General features: G+C 48.5%; 1 protein-coding gene across 1 annotated transcript; it reads right to left on the minus strand.

The window, feature by feature from the left end:
* Positions 1 to 737: 737 nt before the first annotated feature.
* Birc5 (baculoviral IAP repeat containing 5) lies at positions 738 to 17,310 on the minus strand. The gene is made up of 5 exons (XM_034506579.2): positions 16,215 to 17,310; positions 5,526 to 6,672; positions 5,025 to 5,134; positions 3,716 to 3,833; positions 738 to 1,264 (listed from the first exon to the last, which is right to left on the minus strand). Exons 2-5 carry the CDS (start codon positions 5,817 to 5,819, stop codon positions 1,175 to 1,177), a joined length of 612 nt encoding a protein of 203 aa, XP_034362470.2. The 5' UTR covers positions 5,820 to 6,672; positions 16,215 to 17,310; the 3' UTR covers positions 738 to 1,174.
* Positions 17,311 to 17,423: the final 113 nt, after the last annotated feature.

The raw sequence follows: 17,423 nt of genomic DNA on the forward strand, positions 1-17,423 counted from the left end.
CCATATCCCTGCCTGATTAATTCTACCATGTCAGTCACAGCGGGCTGGGCTTTGCCCCACATGCTTAGAGAATAGTCACATGGTTTGAGCAGGGTGTCAACCCAGGCTGACCTCAACCTCCATATGTATATCTTAGGGTAACTTTGAACCCCTGATCCTTTAGCCTCTGCTGCCAAAGTTCTAGGATTACCAGTATGTGGCATCTCACCTGGTGTCTTCTATTGATGTTGTGATACAATACTGACAAAAGCACCTGGAGGGAGGAGCAGTTACCCAGGGCTCACAGTTCAGATCCCCGGGAAGTCAGTGTCTCGGGAGCACGAAGCAGCTGGTCAGTCGGGAAACAGAACACTGAGTGAACCCTGATGCTCAGCTCTGCATCATTTAGCGCAGGATCCACCTCAATCAAAATAAGCCCCATCTAGTAGGTGATGAAGTTGACAGCACTGTCCCTACACCTGCCTTGTAGAGGAAGTCCTGTTCCATGTGAGCCATGTCGTCATCCCAATGCCCCTTACTACTGTTCAGTTCTGCAGCTCATGCTGGGCCTGAAGCTTAGATGACACTGAATCTATGACCTCTTACACAAAGCAAACAGCACTACTGGGGGGGGGTGGCACGGGCCAGTACCTGGAAGGTGGGGGCAGCAGGATCAAGTTCAAGGCCAGTCTTGGTTCTATAGAGTTCCAGGTCAGCCTGGACCACATGAGACCCATCTCAAAAAACCAAAGAAACCATTCAAGATAGAAAGAGCTTACAGCCCACTGTTTCAAGTGATTTTATTCTATTACCCCATGGTAGGAAGACTCATCAGCGGAAACACACATAACCATACCTACGCATGGCATGCATCAAATGCCAGGTATGGAGACATCAAAACCAGAAGATTTTGCACAGGCAGCCACAACCCCCATAGGTCCTGTCAGAGAACACTGTCCCCTCATCCACTTACTTCCTCATTGCTTAAGTCTAGGTCACAATAGAGCAAAGCCACAAAACCAAAGAGAGGTAGCCACATAGGCTGAGCCACTTTAAAGCAAAACCAAAAATATTTGATATCCAGTCTCAAAATACCATCGTCTCCTTCTCTAAGACACTGCCAGGAGGCCCCGGCTGGGATAGCTGGGACACGTGGCTTAGATGTCACTCAGGTCCAGGTTGTCCCAGCAAAGGCTCAGCGCAAGGCAGCCAGTTGCTCAATTGACTGACGGACAGTCTTTGCAGTCTCTTCAAATTCTTTTTGCTTGTTGTTGGTCTCCTTTGCCTGGAATGATGAACAGACACGGTGGGGCTGAGGTGTGGACCAGAGGGCAGGGCTTGACTAGAAAGGATGAGATGCTGGTTTCATCACCATCATGACAAAATAACAAATTATTAAAAGGAAAGTTATTATTTTTGTATTGCTGGGAATTGAACCTACGGCCTCAACCATAATAAGCAAACACTTACTGACCTACAAACTGCAACCTCCCTTCCTTGATATACTTTTTTAGAAACAGGATTCATGTAACCAAGGATAGTTTTTAACTTTCAATCCTCCTTCAGCCAACCAAATTATTTGGGATTGTACCCTTGGACTGTACCCTGTGGCACTAAGCCCAGGGTAGTGTTGTGGGACATTTGATCACATTGTGAACCCGGAGATTGTATTGTTTCCTGGAAAAACCTGTTTTCTAGTTGTGGTGTGGCTCAGCCCTTAACACTCACCTTTAATCTCTGGCTGGAATTCAGACATGCCCTTGGTATAGAGACAGGTTGAAGAGAGAACAAATGAGACACAGGTGAAGACAGAACATGCCAGAGAATGAGAAGGTGTCAAAAGATTAGAACAGATTGCCAAAGGTAGTTTGAGACCAAGCAGAGCAGTTCAGCAGAGGCTGAGAGAGAAGTCAGATTGAGTCAGTCAGCTTGGGGAAGAGTTTGAGCCGGAACAGCTGAGTTGAATCAGCTAGCTAGAGTTCAGAAAGAAGTAGAAAGAGTGAGTTTATTCAGCAGCGTCTCAGAGGCTGAAAACAGTCTAGGCCTAGATTAGATTGTACAGAAGCTAGAACTTCCAGGACTAGGCCTAGGTTAGCAGACAGGGGCAGTAAGCCTCTGAGATGAAAATTATTACAGAATAAAAGTTACTTTCACAGATTCTTAATTTAAAACTAGTAAGTTAACAAGAAAAAAAAAAAAAAAAAAAGACTGAAAAATGGCTGTGCTCCCCATGATAAGATTTCCACAGACCCAGAGCTACAACCTTAAAAACGGGAAGGGATGCCTGGCAGTGGTGGAACATACCTTTAATCCCAGCACTCAGGAGGCAGAGGTAGGGGAGTCTCTGAGTTCAAGGCAAGGCTGGGCTACAGAGTGAGTTCCAGGACAGCCAAGGCTACACAGAGGAAGCCTGACTCAGAAAACAAACAAACAACAGCAAAGACCATTCAGAGGTCTGGGAGGGCACAGCAGTCTGGAGCACTGGCTGGTCTTCCAGAGGACCCAGGTTCGATTCCCAGCACCCATGTGGTTTGCAACCATAGATAGCTCCAGTTCTAGATGATGCAATGCCCTCTTTTGATTTTCACAGGCAAAACACCCATACACATAAAGTATAAATAAATAACTTTATTAAAACCATATTTGGGCCAGGCATGATAGCGCAGGCCTTTAATCCCAGCACTTAGGAGGCAGAGGTAGGTGGATCTCTGTAAGCTGAGGCTAGCCTGAGTTCCAGGGCAGCCAGGGCTATATGATGAAACCCTGTCTTAAAAAAAAAAAAAAAAAAAAAAAAAAAAACTTGGGAGAGGGGTTTGAGTCTGGAGAGAAGGTTCTTTTGACTCTGTGCCCAAGCTTGTATTAAATATGTTTATTGAACCCCAACTCTGCTTCAAAAAAAAAAAAATCAACAAAAAAGAATACAGTGTAACAGGAACTTTGAGAAGCAAGGTTGACCTCACAACCATCCAGAGTGTCTGAGCATGCTCTGACCAAACACTGTCTTCAGTTCTCCCTCCTCCTGACAGCAAACCATCATCCCTGTCAGCTATTTTACAATGCCCTCCACCAAGGAATGTAACTTACAGGTGAAGTGAAACCACGGTAACCAAGACAACAGGTCTTAGCCTCTGCCTGGGCCAGGGTCAGCTGGGGGTCATCCTTTGAGCATGAGAGACAGTGTTTGCCAGTAAACCCCTCCCTGAATCCTCCCCCTAAATTAGTAAGAGGGTAACACATGAGAATACAGGCTGCCTGCTTAAATGTGAACTTCAGATAAACGAACAGTTGCAGTGCAAAACGTGGGGCGTTCTCAATCAAAATGGACTTAGGTTTACTATGAGCTCTGGACTCTGGCCACCCTGACTCTTCATGAGTGATTGTGTGGGAGCCCTCTCCCTGGGGACTCATGTGTGCTACCTGCTTCCCAGTTAACCCCCTTCAGCCAATACTCTCTATGCCATGTTCCCAGGCCTCTACCCATACTGCTGCACCACTGGGGGCTCAGCCTGTGACAAGGGCTTGACAATGTTTGCCACTCAGGTGGGAATGTGACCCTACTCAGCACCCTCCTGAGGGACAGGTCTGCTGCTGCAGGCATAGCACCAAGGCACACTGCAGTCAGTCCTGTTTGTCCTTGTTGCCCACGAGCTCCCTGGGATGAGGGTACTTCCCAAGGCAGACCCGCAGGGCTTCTGGGGACCGGGTCTGCTCCGTCCTTGTTCTCAGTCATACATACAATTTTGTTCTTGGCCCTCTGTTTGTCCAGTTTCAGAAATTCACTGACGGTTAGTTCCTCCATCTGCTTCTTGACAGTAAGGAAGGCACAGCCAGGCGAGTGCTTTCTGTGCTCCTCTCTAGAAAAACCAACAGACCTACAAGTCAAAAGTGCCCCGGCTGCTCACAACCTACAGCCCATCTCCACGGCTGCCCCTGGTACACCCTGCTGTGTCAAGGACAAGGTATGAGGCCCAACCATGTCCCAGGAGCGTCCCACACAGCCTATCTTCTCTCTGTTGTTTTCCCATCCTTAAGGTTAGAATATTTTTCTGGATTCTCTAGTAATCAGGCTACACAATTTTTGTTGTTTTTCAAGAGTTTCTGTGTGTGTGACTCTGGCTGTCCTGGAACTTTGCTTTGTAGACCAGGCTAACCTCCAGCTCAGAGATCCACTTGCCACGGAGGGACTGAAGGATACTGGGAGAACCTGGAGGCCATGTCTGCTTTTGGTATGTAAAATATGCACCTTAGTCCCTTCTCCTGGGGTCTAAAACCAAGCAGGGGCCACTGAAATGCCCCAGCAGGTGAGAATGCTTGCGGTCAAACCTGCTCACCTGAGTTCAATTCCAGGGACCAACACAATAGGAGAGAACTTACCTCCCAAAGTTGTCTTGACACCGACGCCCACCATGACACCCACATCCAAACACACACAAAATAGAAACATAAAGTAGTAATAGTATATAAAGAAAAATCTGGGACTGGAGAGATGTCACAGCCCTTGATGCTCTTCCACAGAACTTCAGTTCCCAGCACCCCACAGCAGGGGTCTCATAACTGACTCCAGCTCCTAGGGACCTCATACCCACATCGATGGCAGATATACATACATGTGCACATTAACAACAACAACAACTCTTTAAAAATCTCAGGCAGGTCAGGCAGTGGTGGCACACACCTTTAACACCAGCACTTGGGAAGCAGAGGCAGGTGGATCTCTGAGTTTGAAGCCAACCTGGTCTACAGAGAGAGCTCCAGGACAGCCAGGGCTACACAGAGAAACCCTGTCTCAAAACACAACATCAACAACAAAACTCTAGATAAAACCATGCATGTCGGCAGCACTCAGGAAACCGAAGCAGAAATTGAGAATTCAAGACCAGTCCGAGCTGTGTAACAAGTTCAAGACCAGCCTGGAACACCTGAGCAAGAAAAAAGCATGCTCTTCTACTAAATACAAATGGTTTGCCCCAATTCCAGTTCAACCCAAAGGCTCCCAATGGAAGGGGGCACCAGGAAACCCACCGAGAGTAGCCTACGGGACTTACACAGGGTCGTCATCGGGTTCCCAGCCTTCCAATTCCTTAAAGCAGAAAAAGCACTGCGCCAAGTCGGGCTCATTCTCGGTAGGGCAGTGGATGAAGCCAGCCTCCGCCATCTGAAAATGACAGCTCGTGAGCAGGATCAATAGTCTGACCTTATCCATCATTCCCAGAAATCGTTCCGGGCCTCGGAGCTGATTCAGAGCTGAGACAATCTCTGGGAACAGTGGGAAGAGGCCGGGTGTACGGGGCCTAACGGTGGGGTAGAACGGCCTTAGTGGTTCAGGCAGAGGATGGGGAGACCGGGGTGGCCTTGTGGGGAGCAGAGCAGTCTTTCCTTGTCCTGAGCAGAGCAAAGCAGCCCGGCTAACAATGCGAAGCGAGGCTGGGGGGTTCTGATCCCGGGTCCCACCACTAATACACCGTCGGGCCCGGGGTGGAGTCGCTTGAAGCTGGGACGGAAATGTCTGTGGGTGGACACTGGGGTGCGAGTAGGGGCCGACTCACCCGCTCTGGGGTGCAGGAGCAGTCCTCCAGAAAAGGCCAGTTCTTGAAAGTGGAGATGCGGTGGTCCTTGAGGTACAACTGCCACGTCGGGGGCAGCACCGCAGCCCCCATGATAGCGCCGTCACAACCCCAAGACGGCCCGGAGCGCGATTCAAAAGCCGCGGGAGGATGCGCGCCGCAGAGCACGCCGGGAGCGTCCCGCCTCCAGTCCTCGCCCGCAGCCTTCTGGGAACAGGCTAGGAGGGCGGCGCCCCGCAGGCCACGCCTTCTGAAAAAAAGTCTCCTTCTGGGCATGGACAAAGCGAGGCAAGCCGGGAAAGTCCCGCCCCATGAGCGTGGCCTTCTGGGAGTGACGGGCGCAGGGCGTGCTGGGAGATGTGTCCTCTGCGGGGTTGGAGCCGGGTATTCCTTGCTGTTTTGTCTAGAATCAACCGCAGCTCCTCAGCTGCTTCCCAGAGGATGCAGAGAATGGCCGAGGGTGGCGGACTGGCCTGGGGCGCCTCTGTAAAACCTATTGGCTGCAAGTCCCAGGCGCTCTGCGTGTTCTTCCTGCTTCAGGGTTTGCAGGCTCTGGCCAGCTAGATAGGTCCACTGCCCCACCCAGCTGATACTGGAATAGAAGTGCCTGGAACCACCCACAGGCTGGCGGAGGGAGCGCCTTTAGGAAGACTGGAGACCCTCCTCCCTTCAGCCGCCATCCTTCCAGTAGACACCCTGGGACTGAGGCTGGGTCTACATGTCTCAAAGCTGGAAAGAAAACCAATGGGTGTATATCTCTGAGACCATCGGCTTAACTCAGACTAAAGGGAAGCAGCCATACACCTCGAGCGAGTCCAGGCGCAGAAGAAAAAAAAAAATCGCTTCCTGGGTATAACTTGTTGGCTGGTGCCAATGAAGCAGCCTTGCAGTGCGCCCGCTTACAGTGTCTCTGTACTTGTTGGCTGTAGCGGCTGTGGCTGCCGTGGCTTTTAAAGAGGTTCACGCTGCAGACAGGCTGAGCTTGTCCCAAGCACGGCTCTGGTTGGCGTTGTAAACGAGTGCCTTGTAATTTGTTTTCCCCTGCCGGTGGGCCTCCAATGTGGGCCAGGCCACCTCACAGATTGTGAGGAAGAACAACAGGTCATACCGCATAGGCATGACCAGGTAGCTGGAACAAGAGGGGTTGTGTCCCAGAGAAACATGGGTTAAGTTCCTGTGGCTCCTCCCAGCTCTTCTCACCCTGCCCCCTACCTAAATAAACCTCTCCAGCTCTGAGGTTCAGCTTCTCTTCCCTGTGTCCTCCAGCCATTTTAACCACTTCGTCTCAGACTTTTTTTTTTTTCTTTCTTTCTTTCTTTTTTTTTTTTTTTTTTTTTTTTTTTTTTTTTTTTTGAGACAGGGTTTCTCTGTGTAGTCCTGGCTATCCTGGAACTCACTCTGTAGACCAGGCTGGCCTTGAACTCAGAAATCTGCCTGCCTCTGCCTCCCAAGTGCTGGGATTAAAGGCGTTAAAGGCGTGCGCCACCACCGCCCGGCATGGTCTCAGACTCTCCACTTCTTGGTCTGCTTCCCTCTCTTGCCCTCTCTCATCTCTTCCTCTCTTCTCTAATGGCTTCAGACAGGACTCTTCCAGATGCCTGTGGCTATACTTTACCTCGTATCTACAACCAAACCCTTCCCTACCACCATACCTTGGAGCAGGCATGTCCTCATTTTCATTCATTCATTCATTCATTCATTTTTAAAGGTCTCAGGTATTGCTGTTTATCCTCTGAGTGGCCCCACCCAGCAGCTGACTCGGATGGATACAGACACCCATAGCCAAGCATTGGATGGAGCTTGGGGACTCGTGCAGAATAGGGGGAGGCATTGTGGACTCTGAAGGGTATAGGGACTCCATAGGAAGATCAACAGTATCAACTAAACTGGACCCTTGGGGCTCTCATAGACTGAACCACCAACCAAAGAGCAGGCACGGCCTGGACCTAGGCCTCCCCCCCACCATGTGTAGCAGATGTGCAGCTTGGTCTTCATGTGGGTCCCAAATAACTGGAGTGGGGGCTATCCCAAAAGTTATTGCCTTTCCGTGGGATATGTTCTAGCTGGCTGCCTTGTCTGGCCTCAGTGGGAGAGAATGTGCCTAGTCCTGCAGAGACTTGATGTACCAGGGTGGGGAGGGATACCTGGGGGGAGCCCACCCTCTTAGAGGAGAAGGGCAGGGGGTATGGGGGAAGGATTGTGGGAAGGGGTGACCAGGAGGGGTACAGTGAGTGGGATGTAAAGTGAATAAATAAATAAAAATATTTGAAATAACAACGGATGTATGTACCATGACTCCCAGCCTAAGTTGTCTTGAGTCAGCCCTGCACAGACAGACAGCTCTGCACAGACAGACAGCTCAGATTCCTCTCCTGCCCAATGTTACAGTAGTAACTTTCTTTTGATTCCCTAACAAGGTATGTTTTCATGTCAATTTGTCAAAGGCTAGTATCATCTGAGAGGAAGGGAACCCAATTGAGAAAGCGCTTCCATAAAGTGGGCTGTAGGCAAGCCTGTAGGGCATTTTCTTAATTAGTGGTTTATGTGGAAGGGCCCAGTTTAATGTGGGTGGAGCCAGCCCTGGGCTGGTGGTCCTGGATTCTATAGGAGAGCAGGCCGAACAAGCCAGTAAGCAGCACCCTCCATGGCCAGCATCAGCTCCTGCCTCCAGGGTCCTGTCCTGGTAAGAGTTCCTGTTCTGACTTTCTTCAGTGATGGACTATGAAGGTAGAAGGGTAAGTCACATAAATCCTTTTCTCCCCACTTGCTTTTGGTCTGTAAGGATCCTTGATTCGCTGACGAATCATGGTACCCCGGACTCAAATAATGTGTAAACGCAAAGAGTGTTTTATTCTGCAGAAGTCCAGCATGCTGGGGTCTCCCATTACCAAGTGAGCTCACAGGCTCACTTTAAAGCACATTGGAATTCTGGGGTAGATGAACTTTATCTGACTGTATTTCTAGGCATTTCAGAACCATTATTGGGGCATGAAGGCTGGAGCCTGTTTTTCTTTTTCTATTAGTAATTGACTTGCCTGGGCTGCCTGGACTTTCCTAGTTCTTAGGCCTAGTCTCCTTAACTACCAACTTGAAGTCTGTCATGGAATCAGCCTAGCCTTCTCAGGTCAAGGTGTTTCATCACAACAGTAGTGACCCTAAGACTTTGTTTCAGGTCTCCATCCCCATTCACCCACTCTATCCCCCATCTCACCCACCTCCATTACCCACCTTCATCCTCCACCTCATACCCCCAACCCCGTCCTCCACCCCCCAACTTCATAGGAATTTTAACGTCTACAGGGACTGCCAGGTGTGAGACAGGGGTCAAAGGTTTAGTGACAAGGACAAAGCTCTATCCTTTCCAAAGTATATGCCACCCAATCCCAGCCACGTGGGCTTCGGGTTTTCTAGAGAAACATTTGTTTCCGTGTGAACTCTGGGTTTTTCAAGTTGTTGACACGAGATCTCTATTCTAATCGATACTGTGGTGATACAACCAGTTTTAGGATCATAAAATATTCATGTTAGACATCAACTTTTAGACCACCAAGTCCAACCCAATCTTTCAGGAACGTACCTCTCTATTACAAAATAACATTCATGGTCCAGTGAAAAGCCAGGCAACAAGATAAGCCAGCATTCCAATGGGCAGCACTAATTGAACTCAGTAATTTACAGGAAGAAAAAAAAAAAAAAAAGACCCAGTTGTGGCAGAAATTTTCCTGTCCAATCTATTTGCAGCGGGAGGCCTGTGATTGGACAGAAAAAAGGGAGGCGGAGCTAAGGGTGACAGAGGGAGATCCAGGGAGAAAGGAGGAAGGTGAATGGAGGCAGATGTGAACCTGCATGGCTTTAGTAGTCTCAGGTAGTTATGCATATCAAAAGGTTAGGATAATTGGGATAATTGTCTAAACTGTGTGGGCATCTTGTGTATTGAGATTCTATTGATATATAAATCCATTGGTTAACTGTAAGCATTTAGAGTTTTGGTTTTACTGGGTGATGGGTATGGTGGCTGATCGTGGTGTGGGGCTAGAGTGGCTACGAGGGGAGCTCTGGCCCACCAGAGAGCCTGCTGAGATGAGAACACCTGGCTGCCGCCGCTGGCCACTGTTGAACTTAGTTCGGAACATGGCGGCTGTGCCAGGAGCCAGCCAGACGCCTCTTTCTAATACCTCCTGCTACCTACCCATGGTGGCCAGGCATGTTGCTGTACACCCAGGAGACAGAGGCAGGTGGATCTCTGTCAAGGTCAGCCTGGTCTACAGAGTGAGTTCCAGGACAGCCAGGGTTACACAGTAAGACCCTGTCTTGAAAAAACAAAAATAAATAAAATAAAAAGAAGCATGTGTGTGAGTGTTTTGCTTGCATGCATGTGTGTGTAACCACCTGTGTGTGCATTGCCCATGGAGGCCAGAAGGATTCACAGCCCCTGACCCGGGTTACAGATGTTTGTGAGTCACATGTGTGCTGGGAACTCAAAGAAGGAGAGTCCTCTAGAGAAGACATAGTGCTTAACCACTGAGCCATGTCTCTAGTCGCTGCTACAGTTTTGCTTTTCTTCTCTCTTTCCCTCTCTCTCTCCCTCCCTCCCTTCCCACCTCTTTCTGTGTGTGTGTGTGTGTGTGTGTGTGTGTGTGAGAGAGAGAGAGAGAGAGAGAGAGTGTGTGTGTGTGTTGAGTTTTGATTTTTAATTTTTGCTTGTTTTTGTTTTGTTGTTGTTTATTGAGACCGGGTCTCTCTCTATAGCCCTGGCTGGAACTCACTGCATAGACCAGGTAGAGATCTACCTGCCTCTGCCTCTTTAGTGCTGGGATTAAAAGTGTGGACCACTACTGCAGCTGTCTAGAGAGTTTTACATGGTAACTGTTTCAGAAATGTTTTAAGCACAAGCAGCTGAAGGCACCAAGCACACTGACATTGTTATACAACTGTTGCTATCACCTGAAGGGTTTTTTTTTTTTTTTTTTTTTTATCTTCAACGGAAACTCTGTCTTATTGAACACTGACCCATTTTACATAAAATCCTGCTGTGCTTACCCAGACTGATTTAATTCACGGATCAGCTACTGGCTTTCCCCCATTTACTTTTCTTTTTGGTTGGAGAAGGGCAGGTTGACACAAAGGCTTGCTGTGTAGCCTGGGATTGCCCCAAAATCGGTTTTCCTGCCTCAGACTTCTCTGTAGTGAGAATGTGGGTTTCTTCAAAAGCCCAGTTATGTTTTGTGAATATGTTTTTGTTTTAATCTCAGGTGTGGGATAAGAGGCTGCTTCACAGCAGGTGATTGTGGTTTGCCTAGTGCACTAGCAGGGGTGTGATTCTGCCAGCTGTAGAGAGTCTATGTTTGGAATTCTGGGAAGTCCTTAGAGGGTATAAATGCCTGAGCCCTGGGAGAGGCAGGGGTGCTTGGAATATGGAGGCTGATACTTCCCACTGCTGCTGTTTCCTTCCTGCTGTCCCCCTGCTGCAGCCCCTGCTGCTGCTGCTCCCCCACCAGCGCTGCTTCTTCCCCTGCCGATGCTGTTGTTCCCCCATTACTGCTGCTGCCGCTCCCCCTGCTGCTCTTGGTTGTTGTTGTTGCAGTTTGTCAAGTGTCCACGAGCAGAGACAAGAAGTTGGATATTCTGATGCTGAAGATTGGACTGACCCTGTAAGACCCCCAAAGAGGGAGACTCTTGCTCCAGTCTTGGGGACCGGCGCTGGCTCTAATGACCACTGAAGTTGATGCAACACAGCAAGAGGCTTTACTCAGGAACCAGCACGCTGGGACTGTCTCGTACCCCTCAAAAGAGGAAAGGAGAGAAGAGCCCAGTACATAAAATCACACAAGCTTATAAAGGCAAAAACCACAGGCTGGGAGGGGGGCTGGGGAATAGGGACTTCCTAGGCAGGAGCGCTTTTGATTGTGTCTCTTATTGGCACACACAGCTGGGAAACTGGGGAGTTAGGACTTTCCAGGCGGGAGCATTCTTGATTGTGTCTCTTATCGGCACACACACAGCTGCAGTTTTCAGAAATATTTTGTATGTTCTTGCCCTGGGGCCCTGCCCTGGGAGTTCATGAGTTCACAGTCCCACATTAATCTGAGATACTGGCCAATTTAAAATTTTCTACTCTTACAACCCCAAGGAGCCCGACATCCCTAATCAGCAGGAAGTAACCTAAAGAGGCCGCCCCTTTCCCCTCTAACCTCCTTGGATATAGAAGTGTAAGAACCCAGTAAAACACAAAAGCCACACCAACAGCCCCTAGTGCTACAGTAACAGGCCTTCATTACCATGTCTAACTGGATTCAGAACAAAAGGGGAAAAAAAAACCTAGTCAGGGTCTAGTGTGGCCCAGGCTAACCTTGAACTCATTATAAAACTAAACTGATCCTCCTGCCTCCATCTCCCAAATGCTGGGATTATGGGCACGCACCACCACATCTGGGTTATGCAGTATTGAGATTAAATGCAGGGCCTCATGCATGCTAGGCTTGCACTTTGCCAACAGAGCTATCCTCCTAGCCCAGGTCAAATGTATGTGCTTGTATGTGGGATTTGTTTCCCTTTGTGTGTGTGTGTGTGGGGGGGATGTACATGTATGTAAGCACACACACTTCTAAACATGCACATGGAGCCCAAAGGAGTACAATGGGTGCCATCTTCTAACACTCTCTACCTTATTCCCTTGCGACAAAGTCTCTCACTGGGCCTTGAGCTAGGCTGGCTACCAGAACCTCCACTAGTCCTCCTGTCTCTGCCCTTCACAGTGCTGGGTTTACAGACATGCAGTGGCCATGCCTGGCCTTTATTTAACACCAGTGCTGGGGATTCAAACTCGGGTAAGAACACAGTAAGTGCTCGTACTCACTGAGCTATCTCCCTAGCCCTGAGTCAATTTTTTTTTTTTTTTTAAAGATTTATTTATTATGTATACAGCGTTCTGCCTGCTTATTGTGAGTCACCATGTGGTTGCTGGGAATTGAACTCAGGACCTCTGGAAGGGCAGAGGTTGCTCTTAACCTCTGAGCTGTCTCTGTTATGGTTACCAGTTAATCCTACTCAAGCCATCCTGGCAGCGGCACAAACTCCTTGCTACCTGCCCCAGTGTTCTGGGTTCCTGAATGAAAGATACATACGCACAACCCTGTATTTTAAAATGCCTTAAACAACTCAATGGTTGGGCCACTCCCAAATCTCTGTATGGCTAACACACTCCCCTCTGATATTCCTGAGTTATTACTTACTATATGTGGGTGTGGGGGTTGGGGTGCTGGGACCTCTCTTCCCTGGCTCTTACATGGAGGCTGTCTCTCTATTCTGCACTTCTCAGGCCTGGTCTTTACTCCCCTCCCCCAGGCATGGTGGTTCTCTCCTGCTCCTTCCTCAAACTCAAAACCACCTGGAGGCAGGACCCTTCAGCATCTTACAAGCAGATTCTTGTGCAGTTTTGGGAACCCAATTAACATAATGCAGGTGTTAGACGAAATCCACAACACGTCTCTCTAGCCTGAGTCAAATGTCTTTTAGCTTCACAATTTAGTATGTAAATTCATTGATTTTTTTTTTTTTTTAGCAAAACATTTGCTATGTGCAATGTTACTGTTCTCTAATAAGCTGTGTTCACCTCTACCAGTGAGACGGCCATCTCTGAGCTGGGTAAGAAGCTGGCAGACTGGATTTACTTCTCAGCTTAATCATAGAAAAAACTATGAGGAGTTCCGTTTAACAGAGCTGAGATTAACAAAGGGACAGCAGGGGTCAGATGTAAGGGCAAGGTTGGCTTGGCACTGTCAGTCAGGCCACTGTTTGATGTCCTTAGAGTCTGGGTTGCTAAAAGCACAGCAGTGTCACAGCAATGTCACAGCAATGTCACAACAGTTTGAGGTCAAAGCATATGGATCCTCGTCTATCTGAGAGTGTACAACAACTGAGCGGCTTATAATTTGTATCTGCCCAAAAGAAGCTCCTCCTCAGCTCTTCCTCAATTAAGTGACTGCTTGATTTCCTCTCTCTCTCTCTCTTCAATTATTTTTATCATATGTGCATTGATATTTGCCTGCATGTGTATCTATGTGAAGTGTGTCTGTGTTAAGGATGTCAGATTCCCTGAAACTGGGATTACCAGACAATTGTGAGCTGCCATGTGGACGCTGGGAATTGAACCCAGGTCCTCTGGAAGAGCAGCCAGTGCTCTTAACTGCTGAGCCATCTCTCCAGCCCCACCCCTTGTCTCCTCCCTCCCCCAACCCCCCCACCCCCCCGCCCCATTTCTTCTCTCTTGCTGCCCAGGCCTGCCTGTTCTTTGCATCCCCTCCCCACCCCAATTATTCAGTAACCAGGCTCTGAGCAATGCAGCCTTTGCCAGCTAAGGTCACTTATGTAACAGGGACCTGTCTCCACAGCACTGCCCATAGCCGTCTGTTGACTTGCCAGTTTCCTCCTTTAGCCAGGTTATTTAATGGGTATGTGGAAATTCAGAGCTTCTGAGAAAACGCTGGAAGGTTCCTGAGTCCAGGTGAACTCAGAACTTATGGGCGGCTCCTGGATGCTAGGCAACCAGAGAGGTCTAAGGCAGGTCCTGATTTCTCAGCCAGTTAGAGAGCAACTTGATAGGGCCTTATCTCTAAAAACCCAAACCAACCAAACAACCAAACCCCCTACATCTCCACATGCATACAAAGGGCCAAGGCAGGAGGTCTGCATCTATGGGAGAACCATCTCCTGTAGCCAGGGCCAGGGCCACTGGGGAACCAGGAAAAGAGCATCATGAAGTAGGGGCCTAGTCACTGGGCCAACTCTTCAGTGTTTTCAAAGGAAGCAGATCAAGTAATGGTAAACCTTTCAGTCTATCTACAAATAATCACATGTAAATCTAAAGAAAAAGATAAAATAAACGTTGCCTTGCCTGCTGCGCAAGCTGCTGGGATTTGTAGAACAATGTGTCTCCTGTCCGGTGAGGTCAGGAGGAAGGTAAGAGGCCTTTCGTCCTCAGCCCCATGCCAGGCCACTGACTCCTTTCAACCAATAACTTCTATTTTGGTGGGGCTGGGGAATAACTTTTTATGTTTTAAAAGCAACATCTTTAAGTTTTAAAAAGTACTGATTGTTGGGGCTGGAGAGATAGCTCAGCCGTTAAGAGCACACACTGCTCTTCCTGAGGACCCGAGTTCAATTCCCAGTACCCATACTGCCTGTGACCCAGCTCCAGTGGGATCTGGGACCTCGACCTATGTGTGCATCTGCATTCACGTTCACACACCCTCCCATATACATAGTTAAGTATAATAAAAATATTTTTTTTTTTTTTTTTTTTTTTTGGTTTTTCAAGACATGGTTTCTCTGTGTAGCCCTGGCTGTCCTGGAACTCACTCTGTAGACCAGGCTGGCCTTGAACTCAGAAATCCGCCTGACTCTGCCTCCCAAGTGCTGGGATTAAAGGTGTGCCCCACCACCACCTGGCAAAATAAATATTTTTTAAAAACCCTACCAATTGTTATTAGTGTTTGTGTATGTGTGATGTATGTATACACACATGTATGTGTGTATGTGTGTGTGCGTACAAATGCATAGTGTCACGCCTGTGTGGGGGTCAGGACAGTTTTTGAGAGTTCTCTCCTTCCACCTTGGGATCCAAGGACAAGGTCAGGCTGGATCGGCAAGTGCTTTTATCTGCTGAGCCATCTTGGCAGCCCTTTTTGGGTTTGAGAGTCTAGCTAGCTCTTCCTGCCTCTGCCTGTCAAATGCTGGTGTTACTGGCAGACAGGCCCCGCCCCCCTCTCTCTTCATGCATATTTACATATAGCAGAGCATATACCTATGTGTTTGTGTACTCATTTATGTTCGCTCAGGCCTATTTCAGGCTACAGCCTAGTGAGTGACTCAGGTGCGAGATCCCCCAGGAAATGAATCACAAACACTCACCGAGGTCCTACGGCCGGGAGTCACTTACTTTGTAATTCCAGAGTGGATTCTGGCCATAACTGTAACATTCCCATCTCACAGCTTCCAACAAGGCTTCTGAGAATTTTAATGTTTCTAATTCATAGAACACTGACCTTCTCAGTCCTCTTTCAACTCTCATGTGAAGATTCAAAGACTCCAGAGAAGGCAAACACCCCCCCCACACACACACACACATCTTCCCGGCACCGTACCCCCCACAGAGGGACGCAGAGATGTACATGTGGATCTTTCTAGACTTTCCCTTTATATTCATTGTTGTGTGTGAAAACAGAAACTCATGAGGGTAGTGCACTTCTCTAATCCCAGGGAGGCAGAGGCAAGTTGATCTCTATGTTTGAAGCCATCCTGGTCTACCTATGAGGTGCAGGCCAGCCAAGGATACATAGAGAAACTGTTTCAAAAACAAAACACAAAAATAGACAGACAGACAGATGACAGACAGAAGCCCGTGAATTTTGTGGCTTCGTATGACAGTCTGGTACTGTCTGCAGTACATGGTTGAACATCTCACATATGTCACCAAAAATGTATCTTAACGTTCCATGTGGTGCATGTAGATTGTCCGGTGGCCTCATGGTCCATGTCACTTAGATGTTAAGGTGCTCAGTTACTTAGGATGGTGCTGTGTTCCAATGAACCCACTATGAATTGAATTATCCCAAGTCAAAGATGGACTCAATAGTCCTGACCACCCCAACACCCTGCTTTAGCCCAACCTACCTTAAAGCCACTCAGAAAGCCAGGCATGGTGGGGCTGGAGACAACTCAAAGTGAAGAGCTTTTCCTGATCTTCCATGGTATGAGCTCAGTTCCCAGCACGCATGCCAGGCAGTTCACTATGTAGCCCAGACTAGCTCCAAGCTGGCAGTGTTCATTATGCCCCAGTGGTTGGATGACAGGCAGGCACTACCATACTTGGCTTTACGATGTGTTTGGGCCTGGAAAGGGAATATATGCCAGCCGTGTATGCGGTACCAATGGGGGGCCAGAGGAGAATGCCCAGAGCTGGAGCCACACAGGGAGTAGTAGCTCTGAGCCACCGTGCACTCCACAACAAGACCTTGCCTCAGATAATGAAACACAAATCTGTTCAGAACTCTGAAACCACACTACAGTTAGGCAAGTTCACAGACACAAAGCCTATTTGATTTTTGATAAAATAGTGAATGATAAAACTAGTGAATGTCCTCTGTAATTCACAAACACTGGAAGTGAGACTCAAGAGAGCTCTGTGGTTCTGCTATGGGATGGCCTATACTTGGTCTTGCTATGAAGCCCAGACTGGACTTGAACTCATGGCAATGCCCCTGTCTCAGCCTGGCTCACTGTGGATATCCTTGACTAGTAGGTACTCAGAGAGAGAGCGAGAGGTCCAGGCTGTGGGGTGGCCTGGACTGAGATGACATGGCTGGCTCCACACACGTGACCCTCTCAGAAAACAGGAAGCATCCTTCCTGGTCTTTGGAGACTAGAGTCAGCAGCCCCAGGCTCTCCCATGCCTCTCCACTATAGTGGGCTCCATCTCCACAAGCGGAGTCATAAAATAGGCCCTCCTTAAGTTGGGAGTTTCTTGGAGTTTAGTCCTAGGAATGAGAAATGAGGGTGATGGATGGATGGCTCAGCAGGTAAGAGCACTGACTGCTCTTCCAGAGGTCCTGAGTTCAATTCCCAGCACCCACATGGTGGCTCACAACCATCTGTAATGGGATCTGATGCCCTCTTCTGGCGTGCCTGAAGACAGTGACAGTGCACTCATACATAAAATAAAGAATTATTTAAAAAAAAAAAAAAAGGAATGAGAAATGAATCCACTCTAAATACCCGATGCCAGGAGGGACTTAGCACAGACTGAAGTGCAGAGAAAAGCCTTACCCAGGGCTGGGTGCATTTCTGCAGCTGCCTAGGCCAACTGTGTTGCAGGTACCCCAC

This window comes from Arvicanthis niloticus, chromosome 6, assembly GCF_011762505.2.
Source record: "Arvicanthis niloticus isolate mArvNil1 chromosome 6, mArvNil1.pat.X, whole genome shotgun sequence".
Lineage (NCBI taxonomy): Eukaryota > Metazoa > Chordata > Mammalia > Rodentia > Muridae > Arvicanthis > Arvicanthis niloticus.